Raw genomic sequence first — 15,706 nt, 5'->3', positions numbered from 1 at the left:
TAGAAAAAATGTCAGTCAGCAGCAAAACTCCTAAAGATGGACAAACTTTTTCCTTGGTCTATTATGGATTCATTTTGATCACATCGACTTTTCAAGGCTCATTCATGGAAAATGTTTTTAGAGCAAGAATACAGTTCAACCTAATTAAAAACAAACAAACAAAGAATCTTTATAATATACTTACTCATCACAAAAATAAAATGTTATATTCCAAAAATCCTGGAAATTAATCAAGTAGTTCGTTTTTTTAACTAAGAAAATCTAATTTTATGAGGAAGTGAGTTGTTGGGTTTTGATATGCCATGTTTAATAAAGGGAGACAACTTAATTCGAACTACCACGAGCAAAGTAAGCTTTGTGATGGTTATGATTTACTATTAAAATTGCTAAAAATCATTAAAAAAATATGATTTTCTATACATATTTAAAAAACAATAATTTACATGAATTTTTAAATTTTTGGATTTTTCTGTAGTTTTATTTATTTATTTTTTAAATCAAGTTGAACTCTGGATTTGCACCAATGTTTTCTACTGCAAGTAGATCCTTCCAGTATAAATTACTATTTTTCCAGTGATCCGCATTATCTTGGAGAAAATGATTTCAAAATTACAATAAATTTTCAGTTAATTTGCAGTCCCAGAAACAAGAGGTACTGGCAACGGTACTCTTTTCACTCCAGTGAATTTGTCAGATTACTGCAATCAGAATAGTATCAACCATACACACACACATCAACGTTTCATCCTCAATCAAAAGAAAAAATTGAGTTTTGTGGATACATTTACGAGAGCACTTTTAAAATTCAAAGGGGAAAGAACTACTCTATAAATCCTAGAGATATTCTTTAGAAGTTATAGAGCTACATCAAACCCAAATTACTCTAATAGTAGTTTACCAACTGAAGCTCTATTGAACTGGAAAGTTTGTTCATCAATAAATGCTATTCATTCAGCTGGACAAACTTCTCACAAGAAAAACATACATATGAAACAGCAATTCAACCATCACCATGGTTGCAAAAAGTGGCACTTCCAAACTGGGACAAAAAAGTTTTAGAAAAAGACTATTGGAATGGTAAAGAGAAGTTTGGTCTGGGTTTGACATACAAATCAGTTGCGACTCATCTTACAGAAATCAACATGTAGATCATGTAGGATGATACTTTTCCACTGGAAATAGTGTTGGATACATTTGATTTGCACCAACAATACATTTCAGTGATGGAGGGCAAACAATGACTCGACTGAAACTGATCAAGGAAGTCGGTTGGTTGTTTTACGATTTATCAACCTTTTTTTGAAGTTATTTAATGCCGAATCTGGTAACTTTGAAAAAGGTTTTTATGCTTCAAATTCTTTGTACTATTGAATATTTATTTATTCATAGAGTTTGGTTTGTTTCATAGAAAAAAATTTTTTTTGGAAATAAAATAGGAAAAAAAAAAATGTTTGTAAGCCACATTACAACGCAATATTATGAAAATAAACCAATCTTTATTTGCTTGAAATTAATATTTTGGAGATAGACTCCATCCTCAAGATTTTATGCATTTTTTCTTTTACTCACTATGATGTTAAACTGAAGAAAAAAAATAGTAAAGAGTCCATGTTATCTATCTGCAGTGTTATTTTGAAATTCCGGAAGAATATGCTTGTCGCACGTGATATTTTTTTTTAAATTGAAAATATTTTTATAAGCCAATACAATACAGAGATTTTTTTTATAAAATAAATATTTGTTTAAAATCAGGATATTCTTTTCTTTTTTTCTTTATCCCATGGTGTTGAAGTGAAGGAAATAGTAAAAATAGAGTCCACGTGTTTTCTTCAACAGTGATGTCTTTGAATGTTCAGGTGATAAGCATGGCACGCGTTAAGTGAATTGTTCCCGTGATATAAGCGCTGTTTAAGATTTAAATATGTTTATAAGCAACGCAGAGATTTTTTTTTTTAAATATACAAATTTTAATATCGTTTATTGGTTTTAACTGTTTTATAAAAAGCTAAAACTAAAATTCTTCCACTCACAGTTTAATGGCGAAGATACTTCATTCAGTTTTAATGTTTAACAGAGCAAAAGATTGATAAATACTTAAATTGAAATATGTTTATAAGCCAATACAACAGAGATTTTCATTATAAAATAAACAAATATTTATTTACTTAAAATGAAAATTTTTCGACATTAGACACCTTTCTTAGAATACTTTTTTTTTTTATCTTTTCTTCGACGCATGGTATTAAAACAAAAGAAATAGTAATAAAAATAGAGTCCATGTGTTTTATTTTTATTTTGCAGAACATGATTGAGTTTTGCAGAGGGGATAGAAAATAAAATCAATAACATCAAAGTTTGATCCAAGTTTTTGCCAGAAAGCCAGTATCATCGAGACGTGGTGAACTTGTTGAAAAGAGTCGGCCCAACCAAACCAGGACGAATGCTGCAATCATGACCATATCTTCAGACAGCCTGATTTGAGAGCACCACAGGCTATAACATGTAGTACCATTCCAAGACTAGTGGACCTGGAAGCAATGGTAACTAAGGGTCACTGCTTGATGTCTTTCACGGTCATACCTAGACCCTCAAGGAGATTGGTTCACATCACAATAATGCAGGTTAGGATACAGCAATAACACAAAGCTTGAAGGAGGTGTTAGATGAAACAGATGTCATTGAGGAAATACTATTAGAAGATCAAATAACTTTGTCTCAAAAGTTGTCTCCCTTACTTCAGAGAGATTTTAAAGAGTTATGTTTCTTGCATATTTCAGACCAGCTGAAATTGTGGATTGGACATGTAACACAATCTTCAATAAATCTTAATTCTAAAGAAATTCTTGCTTAGCTGTAAATACCCAATAAATACTTATTTGTTGATCTATACAGTAGAATTTTTATTCAATTTATTTCCATATCTCACAAATACAATTAATTTACACAACTAATTCTAGTCGCAAAATATTTTAAATACAAATTCATGTGTAAACAAAAGCACTTATTCTCAATCACAATCACACAAGATTTAACTGAAATATATTTTAAATATAATTTTAAGAAAGCTTTACAAATTTGATAAAACAAAAAAATAGGAAATAAAATAATGTAAACAAAAACAAACAGAAACTTACTTTGTCACTTGAAGAAACTGTAGCAAAAGTTGTGACTTGGTAGAGAGCAGAACCCGTCTCACACCGGGGGCCAAAGTTGACTGTTTCATCACCTCCAAATGCTGATTGTAAAACATCCCAGGATGACATTCTCCTATTTAAAACAGAAACAGAGCAATTGTCATGTAGTTGCAGAAGATGATCATTGCCAACAACATTATCATCCCTTTGGAACCATTGCATTTATGATAATAAATGGACCATTGAGAATTTGAGAGTAATACCAAAGAGTGTACTTATGGATGTATATGCAAGAAATCGGAGGGTGGGGGCTTATTTGCCAATTTAGTACAGAATTCTTCAGTAGGGAGCAAACCAGTTGTTCTGCGGCCATCAGTGTGGATACAAAATTTTGGGTGGATTTTGAGCAGAATTTCCATTTAGACGCATTGTAGGACCAACTTAAAGTTGCGCATAAAATTTTATTTTGGTTCAGTCAGTTTTCTTTGTTAATGGAGATACAACTTCATGGAAAATTTAAAAAGAAACTAATGAAGCAAATCTTAAAGAATCAGAAGAATAATGTAATATATATGCAATGCAATATATATTTTTTTTCTTAAATCTGTACCATCTTTCATTTGATAAAACATGCTGGTAAATATGTAATTGGTAATTATTGAATTTATCAATATTGTCATTTTATATACATTTACGTCGTATGATTTTCTATCAATGTTTTCAACCTGATATTGCGTTGTCATTGCTTTCAATAAACAAACTTTTTACTACTAACAATGTATCACCATCGAATATACAAGGGACATTCCAAAAGTAATAGCTCTTATTTTTTTTATTCCATCTGAATGAATCAAAGGATTGCAAATTGCGTTTTTATGACTAAACTTATGCATTCATGACCAGAAAGTTTCGCCTCTGTTGCAGATATTGATGACAATGAGACTCTAAGAAAGCAATCCTGGTCATGGTCATGCGTCAGAAACAAAAACGTATCATTGAGTTACTTCATGCAGAAAAAATTGAACTGATCGACATTCATCAGTGCCTGTTGAGCGTTGATGCAGTTGATGTCAGCCCAGTTAAGAGATAGGTTTGTTGATTTTTTTTTTTTTTTTCTTCCTTTGAAGATTGTATAGGGCAGCCAAACCAGCTGCCAACATTGCCCCCCTTTTTTATTGAAACCAACCGAGAGCTCTTTTTAGTATCCTCGCTGTTCCCTTAAGTGCAATTGTCTGAATCTATTTTGCACTTGGTTCACCATGAATATTAGTTAGGTAGGACTTCAGGTTCTTCTTCATAAGTCCTGTGGCACCTATGATAACTGGTATGATCGATATCCCCTTTAGGTTCCAGTTTCTTTTCATATCATACATGAGACCTTGGTATTTGGTCTGTTTCTCTCTTTCAGCTCTGTTAAGACCGCCATCATTAGGAACACTCACTTCAACCAAGGTTGCAACCCTCTCTGACTTATTCCATATAACTATGTCAGGTTTCACAGCAGCATTTTCAAGGTAGGTGGCTGTAGGGATTACATGGTCGTAATGTATGGTATATAAGTCATTTCCAACTGTTCTTTCAGGTTGATGTTCCCAGGACTTGCTGCTACACTAGATGTTTAATTTTTTACAGATGGTCCAGTGGAGGTACTTGCATAGTCCATCATGTCTCGCTGTATAGTAGCCGTCCCCTAGAAGAACTTTTCCAACTTGGCAACAGATGTGAGTGATAAAGCACACTGAATTTTTACAACTGTGGCATCAAAAAAAGTGCATTGAGAATGATGGCAACTATGTAGAAAAATAAGTTCTGAAGCACAAAAGGTTACTCATCTTAATGGTACTGTCTTCATAGATTTCCAATGTTTTAGTTTTTTTATTTAAAAAATAGGAGGCTTTACTTTTGGAATGACACTCTTACTTTCTGGTTACAATCAGTACCAGGCCCAGGTCAACAGAATTTGAGTAGTTGATAGGATTGGAAAGTGGGGAAAAAAATGGAGAGGAGGGGATATGCTTTTATTCACCCCAAACAAGACATATTATTTATACAAAAGAGGTTACTGTGGTCAAGGGCCAGATATTTAAAAAGGTTGTATAAGTTTGTTTACATTATATTTAAATTTCTACATGCTGAAAACAGAATCGCCCCCTTAAGACACTTTATCAAATCTCCAATATTAACGATTACTACGATACTATCCCACTGATTACTATACATGCAATAACCCTTATCCCCGAGTGGCTTCCCGGCCTTGATAAGTGGTTACCTCCATGTAAAAAAAATTTTTTTTTTAAATTAATTTCAAAGGCATGATCTTCTCATGGAAATTAAATATGCAATATAAATAAACTCTTCTTAGACAAGCGAAAAATTCAGGTTGTCCGCCATAGTCATATGGCAAAATAATGATATAAATACAGGTGTGCTACAAGGGACAATCCGTCAACCTTTATTATTCCTGATATTCATAATTACCTCCTTGATAAAATTATCTTTGAGATGGCTATATTTGCTGATGACACCACACTTAGACAAGAGAGGAAAATGAATGAACACATCTAAGGCAATGGCATCTTTTTTATATATTGACAATAACTACATCGACATGGCAAAAATGGCATTGCGTGTTTTTGTATGTCCACGAAAGGCTTTTTTTTGGGGGGGGGGGCTCTTGACCACATTACTATTTTTTTTAGAACTTTTTATATACTTCCTAAATTATAATATTTTTTTAGAACTTTTTATATACTTCCTAGATTATAATATCTCTGATTTGCGAATGGGCGTCGTCTCTACATTTATTTTGATCGACTTTTATAAAATTCCCCCTATTCCATCCTTTCGCGTGTTTATTTGTCTTTTTCGTATAAAAACAAAACTAATCAGAGCGAAGTAGGCCGCCTGGCTTTCCAGCTGTGACCTCCAGAAACGCAATTTGCTTTGATGAATGTTGGGGAAACCCTTCATATCAAACAATTGCTATTTATTTGGAGAGCTCCCCATTTGGGGGGGGGGGGATTTGTTTTCCCCAACATCGTGGGAAAACAAAATACGGCCGAAACTGGCCAGCAGTCAACCTTCATTTCTGCACCTGTGTGATTCTTAACGTTCATTTCAAGTCAACTTTTTGATTGACATTGATAAACTTGAATGCTTTTCACTTCCTCTCGCCTCATAGCATAGTAGTAAAATCTCAGTTTTACTTTCACTTTCTTTTCCGCCTTTGCATCATAGGTTCGAGCCTACCTGCCTACTAGCACTTTTTTTTTTACACCTCCAAACTTCCGAGTAACGCTGGGCACCCACGCTAGTCTATATATATAAGAGCGAAAATGTGTGTGCGTATGTATGTTTGCTTGTTATGAATGTCTGAGAAAGGCTTTTTTTCCGAGAAGCGATCGGTCGTCTATCTCCTTAAAACTTTTTATATCACGTCTAAATGATAATATCTACAAGTTAACAACAGGCGTCGCCTGTCTAATTTGCCCGAGTTTGAAAAGCTAAATATTCCACATTTTTCGATCACCACGTGTGGATTGGGCTTTTTCGTATAATAAAAAAAAGCGAAACGAAGTTAAAGATGTCCAAAAGCAATTAGCTTTGATCAATGCAGAGTTTCTCCTTATATCAGACAATTGCTATTCAATTTGGACAATACCCTTTTATGCGGAGCTGGCCCCCCCCCAACATCTTGGAGAAACAAAAAACTAAAATCGAAAAAGCTTTCCCGCAGTAAATAAAATACTGCCCTGCAGTGAAAGTTGACCTTATTAAGTCATTAAGTACGGGCACCTGCCAATTCTTAATACTTAAATAAATTCAAACATGTTTCCGTTACTATTTCTTGGTGGCCCAGTGGTTAACGTCACACATTTTTTTTTTTTCACACTTTATTTTCCAATTTCGCCTCAAGGCTTCGGGTTCGATCCTTCATACTTACCTACCAAAACTTTTTTTTAATTATTTTACACCCCCCCCCCCGACACAAACACCCGGGCAACGATTTTTTATTCTTCTTTTGCTTTGATTTACCCAAAACCACACACACCTCAAAACACCCGGGTAATGCCGGGTGACCCCCGCTAGTCTTCTATATATATATATATATATATATAAAAGCGAAAATGTATGTATGTGTGTATGTTTGTGTGTCTGCTAAAAACTTTCGACAGACACAACGAAAATTCACAAACTCAGTATCATATTGAAACCCCCATCCTTCGCTCGAAAAATATTGAAAAATTGGCCAAAAACGTTCATTTTTTCACCCCGAAATCGACAATTTTCGACAGGAGGTGGGGGGGGGCAACAAAAACGGTCTTCTCATGACGACGACCGGTTCTACGCATGTGTCAGATGACGTCATGACCTGATTTACTTTAAATAGTTGAAAAACTGACTAAATTTCATGTACGTCGCGTTAGCTCAGTTAGTTAGACGGTTGGTTCATTATCTAAACGTTTTGGGTTCGAATCGTGGTGTGAGATGTCTTCTTTTTTTTTTTTTTTTTTTTCGATTTTTTTAAATTTAAATATTGAACAAGTGTCATTTAAGCCATTTTTCACGTAACGATCGTTTTTCTGGTTTTTTTTTTTTTTTACTTCGCTTATCCACCCCCGACCACACACTCAAAAACACCCGGGTACCCACCGATTTTTTTAATTTTAATATCGAAACAGGCTTATTTAAGCCATTTTTCACGTGTTCGTTTTTCTGTTTTCATCGTTCGTTTGCCTTACGTTAGTATTTTTTGGGTTTTTTTCGATGTTTTGATTACCCCCCCCCCTCGCTTAAGTTTTAACGTTGTTTTCTTTTTTTACTTCGCTTATAACAAACAAACCTGGTCATTGACCTCATTTGCTGAATAGTCGTCGTCGTCGTAACGCTCGACGACTTCCGGGCATGCACCTGTCAATTTGGTTCTTACTTAAATAAATTCAAACATCTTTCAGTAACTCATTCTGGCTGGCCGATTTTATTTTCAAACTTCGCTTCAGGGCTTTGGGTTCGATCCTACCCCCCACCCCCGGTTCTTTTTTATTAAACACCACACACACCTCCAAATATCTGGGCAACGCCGGGTACCCCTGCTAGTCTATTATATAAAAGGCAAAATGGGCACGAACATTTGTGTATGTCTGCAAAAGGCTTTTCTCGTCAGCATTCTCACGTCGGTTAAATTTATAGAGAACTTTCCTTATACTTCCTAGATCGTAATATCTCCAATTTGCAAACGGACATCGTCTCTATCTTTTATTTGATAGAGTTTTAAAACAATCCCTAGTTTCCAGTGTTTGTTTGTCTTTTTCATATAAAAGCAAAACTAATTAAAGCTCCTGGCCTTCCTGGTCGGGACATCTTGAAGACAATTAGCTTTGATCAATGTGGGGGAACCCTTCATATCAGACAATTGCTATTCATTTAGACACTGCGAGAGTTCCCCCTTTTTGGGGGGAGCTGATTTTCCTCAACATCGTGGGGAAACAAATACAGCAGAAAGCTGGAAGCTTAACTGGCCTACAGCCAGACTTAAGTGGATGATTTCATTTCGCTATCCGTTATGGCATAATGGTTGACATCGCTAAATTTGAATGCTTTACACTTCCGGTCACGTCATGGCGTAGCAGGAGGATGGCAGGTTTTCTTTCAATTTCTTTTCTGCCTTTGCGTCACAGGTTTGAGCCTGCCTGCCTACTACCACTCTCCCCTCCAAACACACACCTACAAATACCCAAGCAACGCCGGGCACCCCCACTAGTTTAATAAAAATTGGGTATACATGGTAGCTTCCTTCAGTCTTGACAAGTCTATGGATACCCACTCTAAGAGTGCCTGCACATGAAATTTTTGTGGCAAGAGTTGCACAATCTCCAACCACATATATCCTGAGTCGATATTGTTACATACCAGTGGCAAGTAGAGGTTCAGGACGAGTGGAAACAATGTCGAGATGAGCAGAGAGCACATATAGCACCTAGAATTCCCAAATGGTTACCCATCTGGTACTAGCCAGGCTCAACGTTGCTTAACTTCGGTGACCTGACAAGAACTAGTGTGTCAATGTGATTATGCCATATACAAATATATTGGGTATAAAAGTTGTTATAACAAAAGAAAACAAAAGATATAAAATGAAAATAACTGAAATATTGAGAAAATAGAAGGATCACTAGTTAGCAAGTGCTAACTAAAAACATGACCAGTTTGCAAATGACAAATTGAGAGAAAAAAAAAACAATTTTATAACAAAACATTTTTATATCTAACAATTTTATAAACATATAAAAGTTATTTATTTTCAGTTATGAAAATTGAGCAGTCTCAAGTCAAAATGTTTATAGTGTGAATAATATACTTATCTAAGTAATACATGAGTATTTGGAAGTGTGACACTGTGCATGTATGTTGGTTTACCTTTTCTTGTTAGTGAGTATATAGTTGTAAGTAGCAATTTGTTTCTGTTTGTTTTACTAGTAAAAATCATTTAGGTGTGGGGGGGGGGGGGGATACATTCTTGGGGTCCAGTCAGAGACACGATCAGCAGGTGTCACCAGAGGAAAATTTCATTTGGCCACTGTTCTTATTGGGGAGCTGGATTTTTCTCACATTAAAAACTGACCATGTGTTTAACTCTGTCCTGGTGGGGAGGCAAGTAAATAGGAACAATTGAATTTTTCGGAAGTGTATGTAATAAAGTGATAGGGCCTGCATCCACAATTCAACTGGCAAATCGGTTTATCTGCAACATTTAGAAATTGGGGGTGGGATCTATATCAATTTCTTTTTTTATTCATCCACTGTAAATATTAACACTTATGCAGAATACGGATCATACTGAAATAACATTTAGAAATCTATTCTTATTGGGGGGGGGGGGGGGGAGTTAAACTATTCTATATTTTTGGTATTTTTTTTACAAGAGTACCCAGTGTAGTATAAACACCCTGTTGTCTTAAGTTAAAACTTACCACATGTGTGTGTTGAACGAGGTCGGGCAATAAAGAGAGAAATTAAAGATGGCCCCTGCGGTTTTATAAGCTGTGATCTTGTGAAACCTCACCGCACATATGCAAATGGGGAAGATTGGCTGCTTTTATACAGTTGAAAAGTAGTTTTGTGACTTTTGACAATTGTTAGATTTCTAGCTACACGTTTGGGGGCCCGCTGTCACGACTTCTCACAAGTTGATCAAGCTATTTTCAGCTATGGCCACCAGCCTGAACAATATAAAGCCACTCAGTAGTGAAGGCGACGTGGTGGCTTGGGTAAAGAAAGTGGACCTAGTGGTGAAGCTCCAAAAGATATGTGATGTTGCCACAGTGAGGATGCACTAGCCCTATACTTGGAGCTGAATGAGCGGGTACAATATGTCACTTAGATCGGAACAAGTGCAGGAGACAGTTCCACACCTGTCGATATTCACATACTACTGAAACCATCCCAGGATTCTTCCAGCAAACAGGGAGACTGAGACAACAGGGATCATCAACCTCGGGGATGGAGTATGGGTGAGGCCCCCAGGGGCACAATGTACCACACAGTGGAACAGAGGACGCGTGACCGGGAGTAATATGAGCAAGAACATTGCGATAGATGGGGTAGTGACACATATTCTTGCTATCAGGATAGTGGAAAGTGATGAGCAGCAAGAGGGTGATGAGATATCTTGGAGGTCAAATAGGGAAAGACGACCGTCACAGTGGATGAGGGAGTACGAAATGTGATCTAGAGATCAGGGGGCATGTTGTCTTAAGGAAACAGAAGTCTTACCATGTGTGTGTGTCAGGCGCGGTCGGACGAGAAAGAAAGATGGCCCCTGCAGTTTTATAAGCTGTGGTCTCGCAAAATCTCACCGCACACATGCAAATGCAGAAGATGGGCTGCTTTTATACAGCCTGAGTTGAGAAGTAATTTTGTGACCTTTGACGATTGTTGGATTTCTAGCTGCGCATTTGGGGGACCGCTGTCACAACTTCTCACGAGTTGATCAACTAAAGAGCACACCGCCACTTCACTATGTTAAGAACAGTGTAAGAAATTCTGCAGAAATAAGCAGTTTCCTCATTAGTCAGTTTGACCGCCCACAATTTTATTTGAACCTATCAGATTGATTGTTCTTACTAATTGCCGAGGCATATTCTTGGCACTATTTTTCATATTTTAGGCCGCCAGTTCTCACAATGACAACAGGTCGAAATGGACATACAAAAACTCACTCGAGGCTTGTAGCCTCAAAACCCCTTTGTCTCATTGAGACGTATTAATGCCCTAATGTGAGGTGAAATGTTATCATTTGCAAATACCAATGTCCTTGTGTTGGGCGAAATATTATATTCATCGCACACTGTTGTGCTTTGCAAATTGATTGACTTTCATCATTACTTATTCTCTCAAAGACGAAATTAAAGTCTACATTTTGACCTGTTCTTTGTCCGCCATTCGGACAATTATTCACAGTGAATTCCATGTACCACCCCACCAGACTCGCAGCATTCATCCTTGGAAGGCATCACTTAACTCATCGACTTGTTGCAACTATTCTTTGAACAGCGTGGAGTATGTAAACGCGAAGATAAACCATGAACTACTACCCTTTTCGGGTGTTACCAGCCCTGCACGGCAGATAGCTAAAGATGACACATCTTTTGCAACTTGGATCTTTTTGCGTTAATAAAATTTATGTTGAAGTTTAAAAGGTGAGCCTGTTATGATTTCTGATTGTTTTCTTTCCTTCTGCCAAGGACAAAACCGAGGTGAGAGAATATCTCACAACGGCTTTCGAGGTTAGGAGTGTTTATTCCGAAAGCCATTCTTAATGTAGGGAGGGTGGGGTCTTTATACTATGCTTGGGACGCTCATAATAATAATAATATATATATATATATATATATATTCTTTTTTTCATCTAACAATTTAATAAAAAATAATATACTGTAAAACAAGGGTTGGCAACATATGCCACAGTCACACAGACCGAAGGGACCACGAGTCTAATTACCAATCACTATTTTTAACAGGAGTCGTCATTTTAAAAGTGAGTGTTAGGGTGGAAAGAAAATAAAACGGTAAAACTATACAAACACCGTGACAGCGAATTAACCCTAACCCTAAACCCTAACCCTAATCCTAACCCTAACGCTGTCACGGTGTTTGTATAATAATACCAATAAAACAAGCATGTATGGTCCCCTGTGCATGCACAGTGAACGAGGCATAAAAAATGACGAAGTTCAGCATTTGCCCCCTCCTCTTCATTTACCCACAAAGTCCCCAGGGGACGTCAAATCCTGGTGAAAATAAACAAGCGGTGCACTGTGCAGTGTGCACTGTGCAGTTTTAGGCCTTAACATATGTAAATTTGAGTTCTGCAACATGCAAAAAAAAAAAAAAAAAAAAAAAAAAAGGAGTAAGTCCATCATTTGCCCCAAAAATCGCCAAGGCCTTCCCTTAACATATTTAAATTTGAATTCAGCACCATGCAAAGCTGCTAAATATACATACACAAAAAATTTTGGATATTTTTTTACGACCTGCCCCTGGTGTATAAACACCCACACCTCCCCATGTTAAGAACGGCTTTCGGAATACCCCCCCAACCTCCAAAGCCGTTCATACCATGGGGAGGTTGGGGTGTCTATTCCGAAAGCCGTTTTTAACATGGGGAAATTGAAGTGTTTATACCGCTAGGGGGACGGGGGGGGGGCTCGTAAAAAAAAAAAAAAAAAAAATACCGTCGCTTTTTCTTTGTTATTTTAGCGTCCCAAATTCTCGTATGAAAACAAAATGAATGAATCTCTCCTTAAAAAAGTTTAAAACAAACAACTGTTAAAAATGCAAGAGTTTAAAGAAAAAAAATTTGACGATCTACATGTTAGAGATTAGCTAAAATAACGATAACAAAACAGTTTGACATAAGAGAACATTTTAACTTAAAAGTTTTAAGGTTGACTTGAAAGAAAGAAAAACACTTGCTTTTAAAAAGAAATACATAAGTTTTTTATATTTAGAGAAAGATGCTTTTTAAGTAATGTTTCAGTTTCTGAAAAAATACAAACAAATACAATATGCATAAGAAATGAGAAATGAATAATATAAAATAATAATAATCTTACGATTTTTTGTTGTTTACTTTTGACGTTGTTAAAACTTCCCGCCCGCTTTATAGGAAATCTCGTAAATTCTCGTGAAGAGACGAGATCACGTTACGAGATTTTTTTGTTTGTTTGTTTGTTTGTTTTCCGTGCTGGAATCAGAAATACATTTCGTACTTGTAACTCAATGAGCTATTTCGTAAACAGTTCTTTACGTTTAAGAGTTTATTTTTTATTTTTTTATCCATTTTTTAAATGTAATGATTTAGTCACATAATTTTAATTTAATCAAGTAGATTGGTTTTGTTTACATTCGTGATCTTTTAAACCAATGCATTTCAGCTGAAAACATTATTACGTACTTATTTGTCATGTCGAAATGAGTATATCTTCCAAAAATTACGAAAGATAATCCAGTAGAAAAATAGGGTTTGTATTACTGTACACATAGATTCGAAAAATTGTCAAAAAACAAATATATAACAAATAAATGTTATCAAAAGCAAGATAAGTTACTTTTCTACTAAACTGGATATATTTTTCGTGTTTTTATTCAATGTAACATGTTTATTCAGCTCGAAAAACATACAGTGTTTACCGATGTATTCGAAAATTCAAGATGGCGTCTGATTCTCTCTTTAACACGGTAAGTTGTGGAAAGTTATTATAAATAAAAAAAAAACTATACAAAATACTATAAAAACCCGCCGAATATATGTCAACCTATGTCACGGTAACATATTGAGCGAGTTTTTAACAGTATTTTATCTGGGTTTTTATTTATAACACCTTTTCCCAAACTTACCGTGTTAAAGAGAGAATCAGACGCCATCTTGAATTTTCCAAAACATCGGTAAACACTGTATGTTTTTCGAGCTGAATACATATGTTACATTGAATAAATACACGAAAAATATATCCAGTTTGGTAGAAAAGTAACTTATCTTGCCTTTGATAACATTTATTTGTTATATATTTGTTTTTTGACAACTTTTCGAATCTATGTGTACAGTAATACAAACCCGAAAAATAATTACAAGTACAACTATAATTTATCGAATTTACCAGTTTGGTAAATGTTTATTTTAACTGTAACATAACGCCGACAATTCTAGTTTGTGTTTGTATGGATTAAGATGGCCGCTGAAAATGGTTTACTAAGGCCGTTGAAAACGAATCTGGCATTTAAACTCGATGCAAAACTACCTTTTTCATGTTATTAACCCCTGGAGCCTGGAACTATTTTGCGCTATTTTACCACTTTCGTTAACGTTTTTCTTACATGATGCGTCCGCGCGTGCACGCGCGTAGTAAAGTGACTTGTCACATCGCGAAGGAATCTTTAGCGGAGATTTGAAATAGCAAGTTATCAAAAAAAAAAGTATGGTTCATTTTTTTTGTATTGTTACGTAGTTTTTTTATGCTTTTAAAGTGATCTAAAAGTTTAAGTTTTCACGAACGGTTTACAAAGACATATTTTTATGTTTTTCGTTCTTTTTTTTGTGGGGGGGGGGTATTCAGTTATATATATATATTTTTTTTTTTTTTTTTTATTACATTTTCACCCCAAACAAGGCACATTGCCACTTTGGTGTAGGGGGCTACTATCAGGGGTGGGGTACTATGTAGGGATTAGGGCAGCGAGATGTTGGTTCACGTTGCACTTGAACTTATGCATGTCAGTACAGTTGGGGAAGCAGTGACCTGGAATGGAATTCCAAAGTCTAGCAGTTCTGGGGAAGAAACTACTGGAGTAGAAAGATCTTTTACATCTAGGGATCTCTACAGTGTGGGGGTGGGATTTTGCAGCTTGTCGGGTCTGTCGAGGGTGTTCACGTCGTGGGGGCACAAGTGCTTGCAGTTCTTCAGAGCATTCACCATTATAATACTTGTAGAACAGGCAGAGGGATGCAATTGCAACGTTTCGACGATGGGACAGAGGCTGAAGTTTAGATGCCAGTTTAGGGCCTATCAGATTTGCGACGTGTATAGTTTTTAACAGGTTCTTCTGCAATTTGATTAACCGATTTTCCATAAGAACTTGTGAATTTTTAGCAGGTGCTCCCAATGTAAACAGAATTTGTGTGAAATATTAAACTGAATTCATTATTGAGATGAATATTATTTATTAATTTATTTATTTATTATCCTCATTGAAACTGCTATCTTCAGACAATTCTCACCTGGGGCCCGTGGTGCAGTGTATAGAGATGTCGAATCTCTACTGTTCCAGGTAAGAATTGTCTGAAGATAGCGGTTTCAATCCTACCCAAAGCCAGCCAGAGGCTTACTTGGTCAAAACGTGTTGAGAAAACAACAACTATGGAAGGCAGTAATTGCTGAGGATACAGTTACGGGATTTGGAGTTCCTATCCCGTCGCGGTTACCACCTGACGAAGGCCAGAGGAATAGTTGACTGAAATATCGTGAAACAACAACTAAAAAAGATGAGGATAATAGTCTGCAATGAATAAATAA

At 36.0% G+C, this 15,706-nt stretch overlaps 1 protein-coding gene across 1 annotated transcript in view; it reads right to left on the bottom strand.

The window, feature by feature from the left end:
* Positions 1-13,351, bottom strand: part of LOC145243965 (kinetochore-associated protein 1-like) — a 208,545-nt gene extending 195,194 nt beyond the window's left edge. The window contains exons 1-2 of the mRNA XM_080107095.1: positions 13,250-13,351; positions 3,135-3,267 (exon numbers count right to left, since the gene is read on the bottom strand). Coding sequence (XP_079963221.1) covers positions 3,135-3,263 — 129 coding nt within the window. The 5' untranslated portion in view covers positions 3,264-3,267; positions 13,250-13,351. The remainder of the gene's footprint in view (positions 1-3,134; positions 3,268-13,249) is intronic.
* Positions 13,352-15,706: the final 2,355 nt, after the last annotated feature.

Source organism: Euprymna scolopes, chromosome 22, assembly GCF_053919585.1.
Source record: "Euprymna scolopes isolate OS-2025 chromosome 22, ASM5391958v1, whole genome shotgun sequence".
NCBI lineage: Eukaryota > Metazoa > Mollusca > Cephalopoda > Sepiida > Sepiolidae > Euprymna > Euprymna scolopes.
The sequence above is the reverse complement of the archived record's forward strand: the minus strand, read 5'-3'. Positions and strand labels throughout refer to the sequence as shown.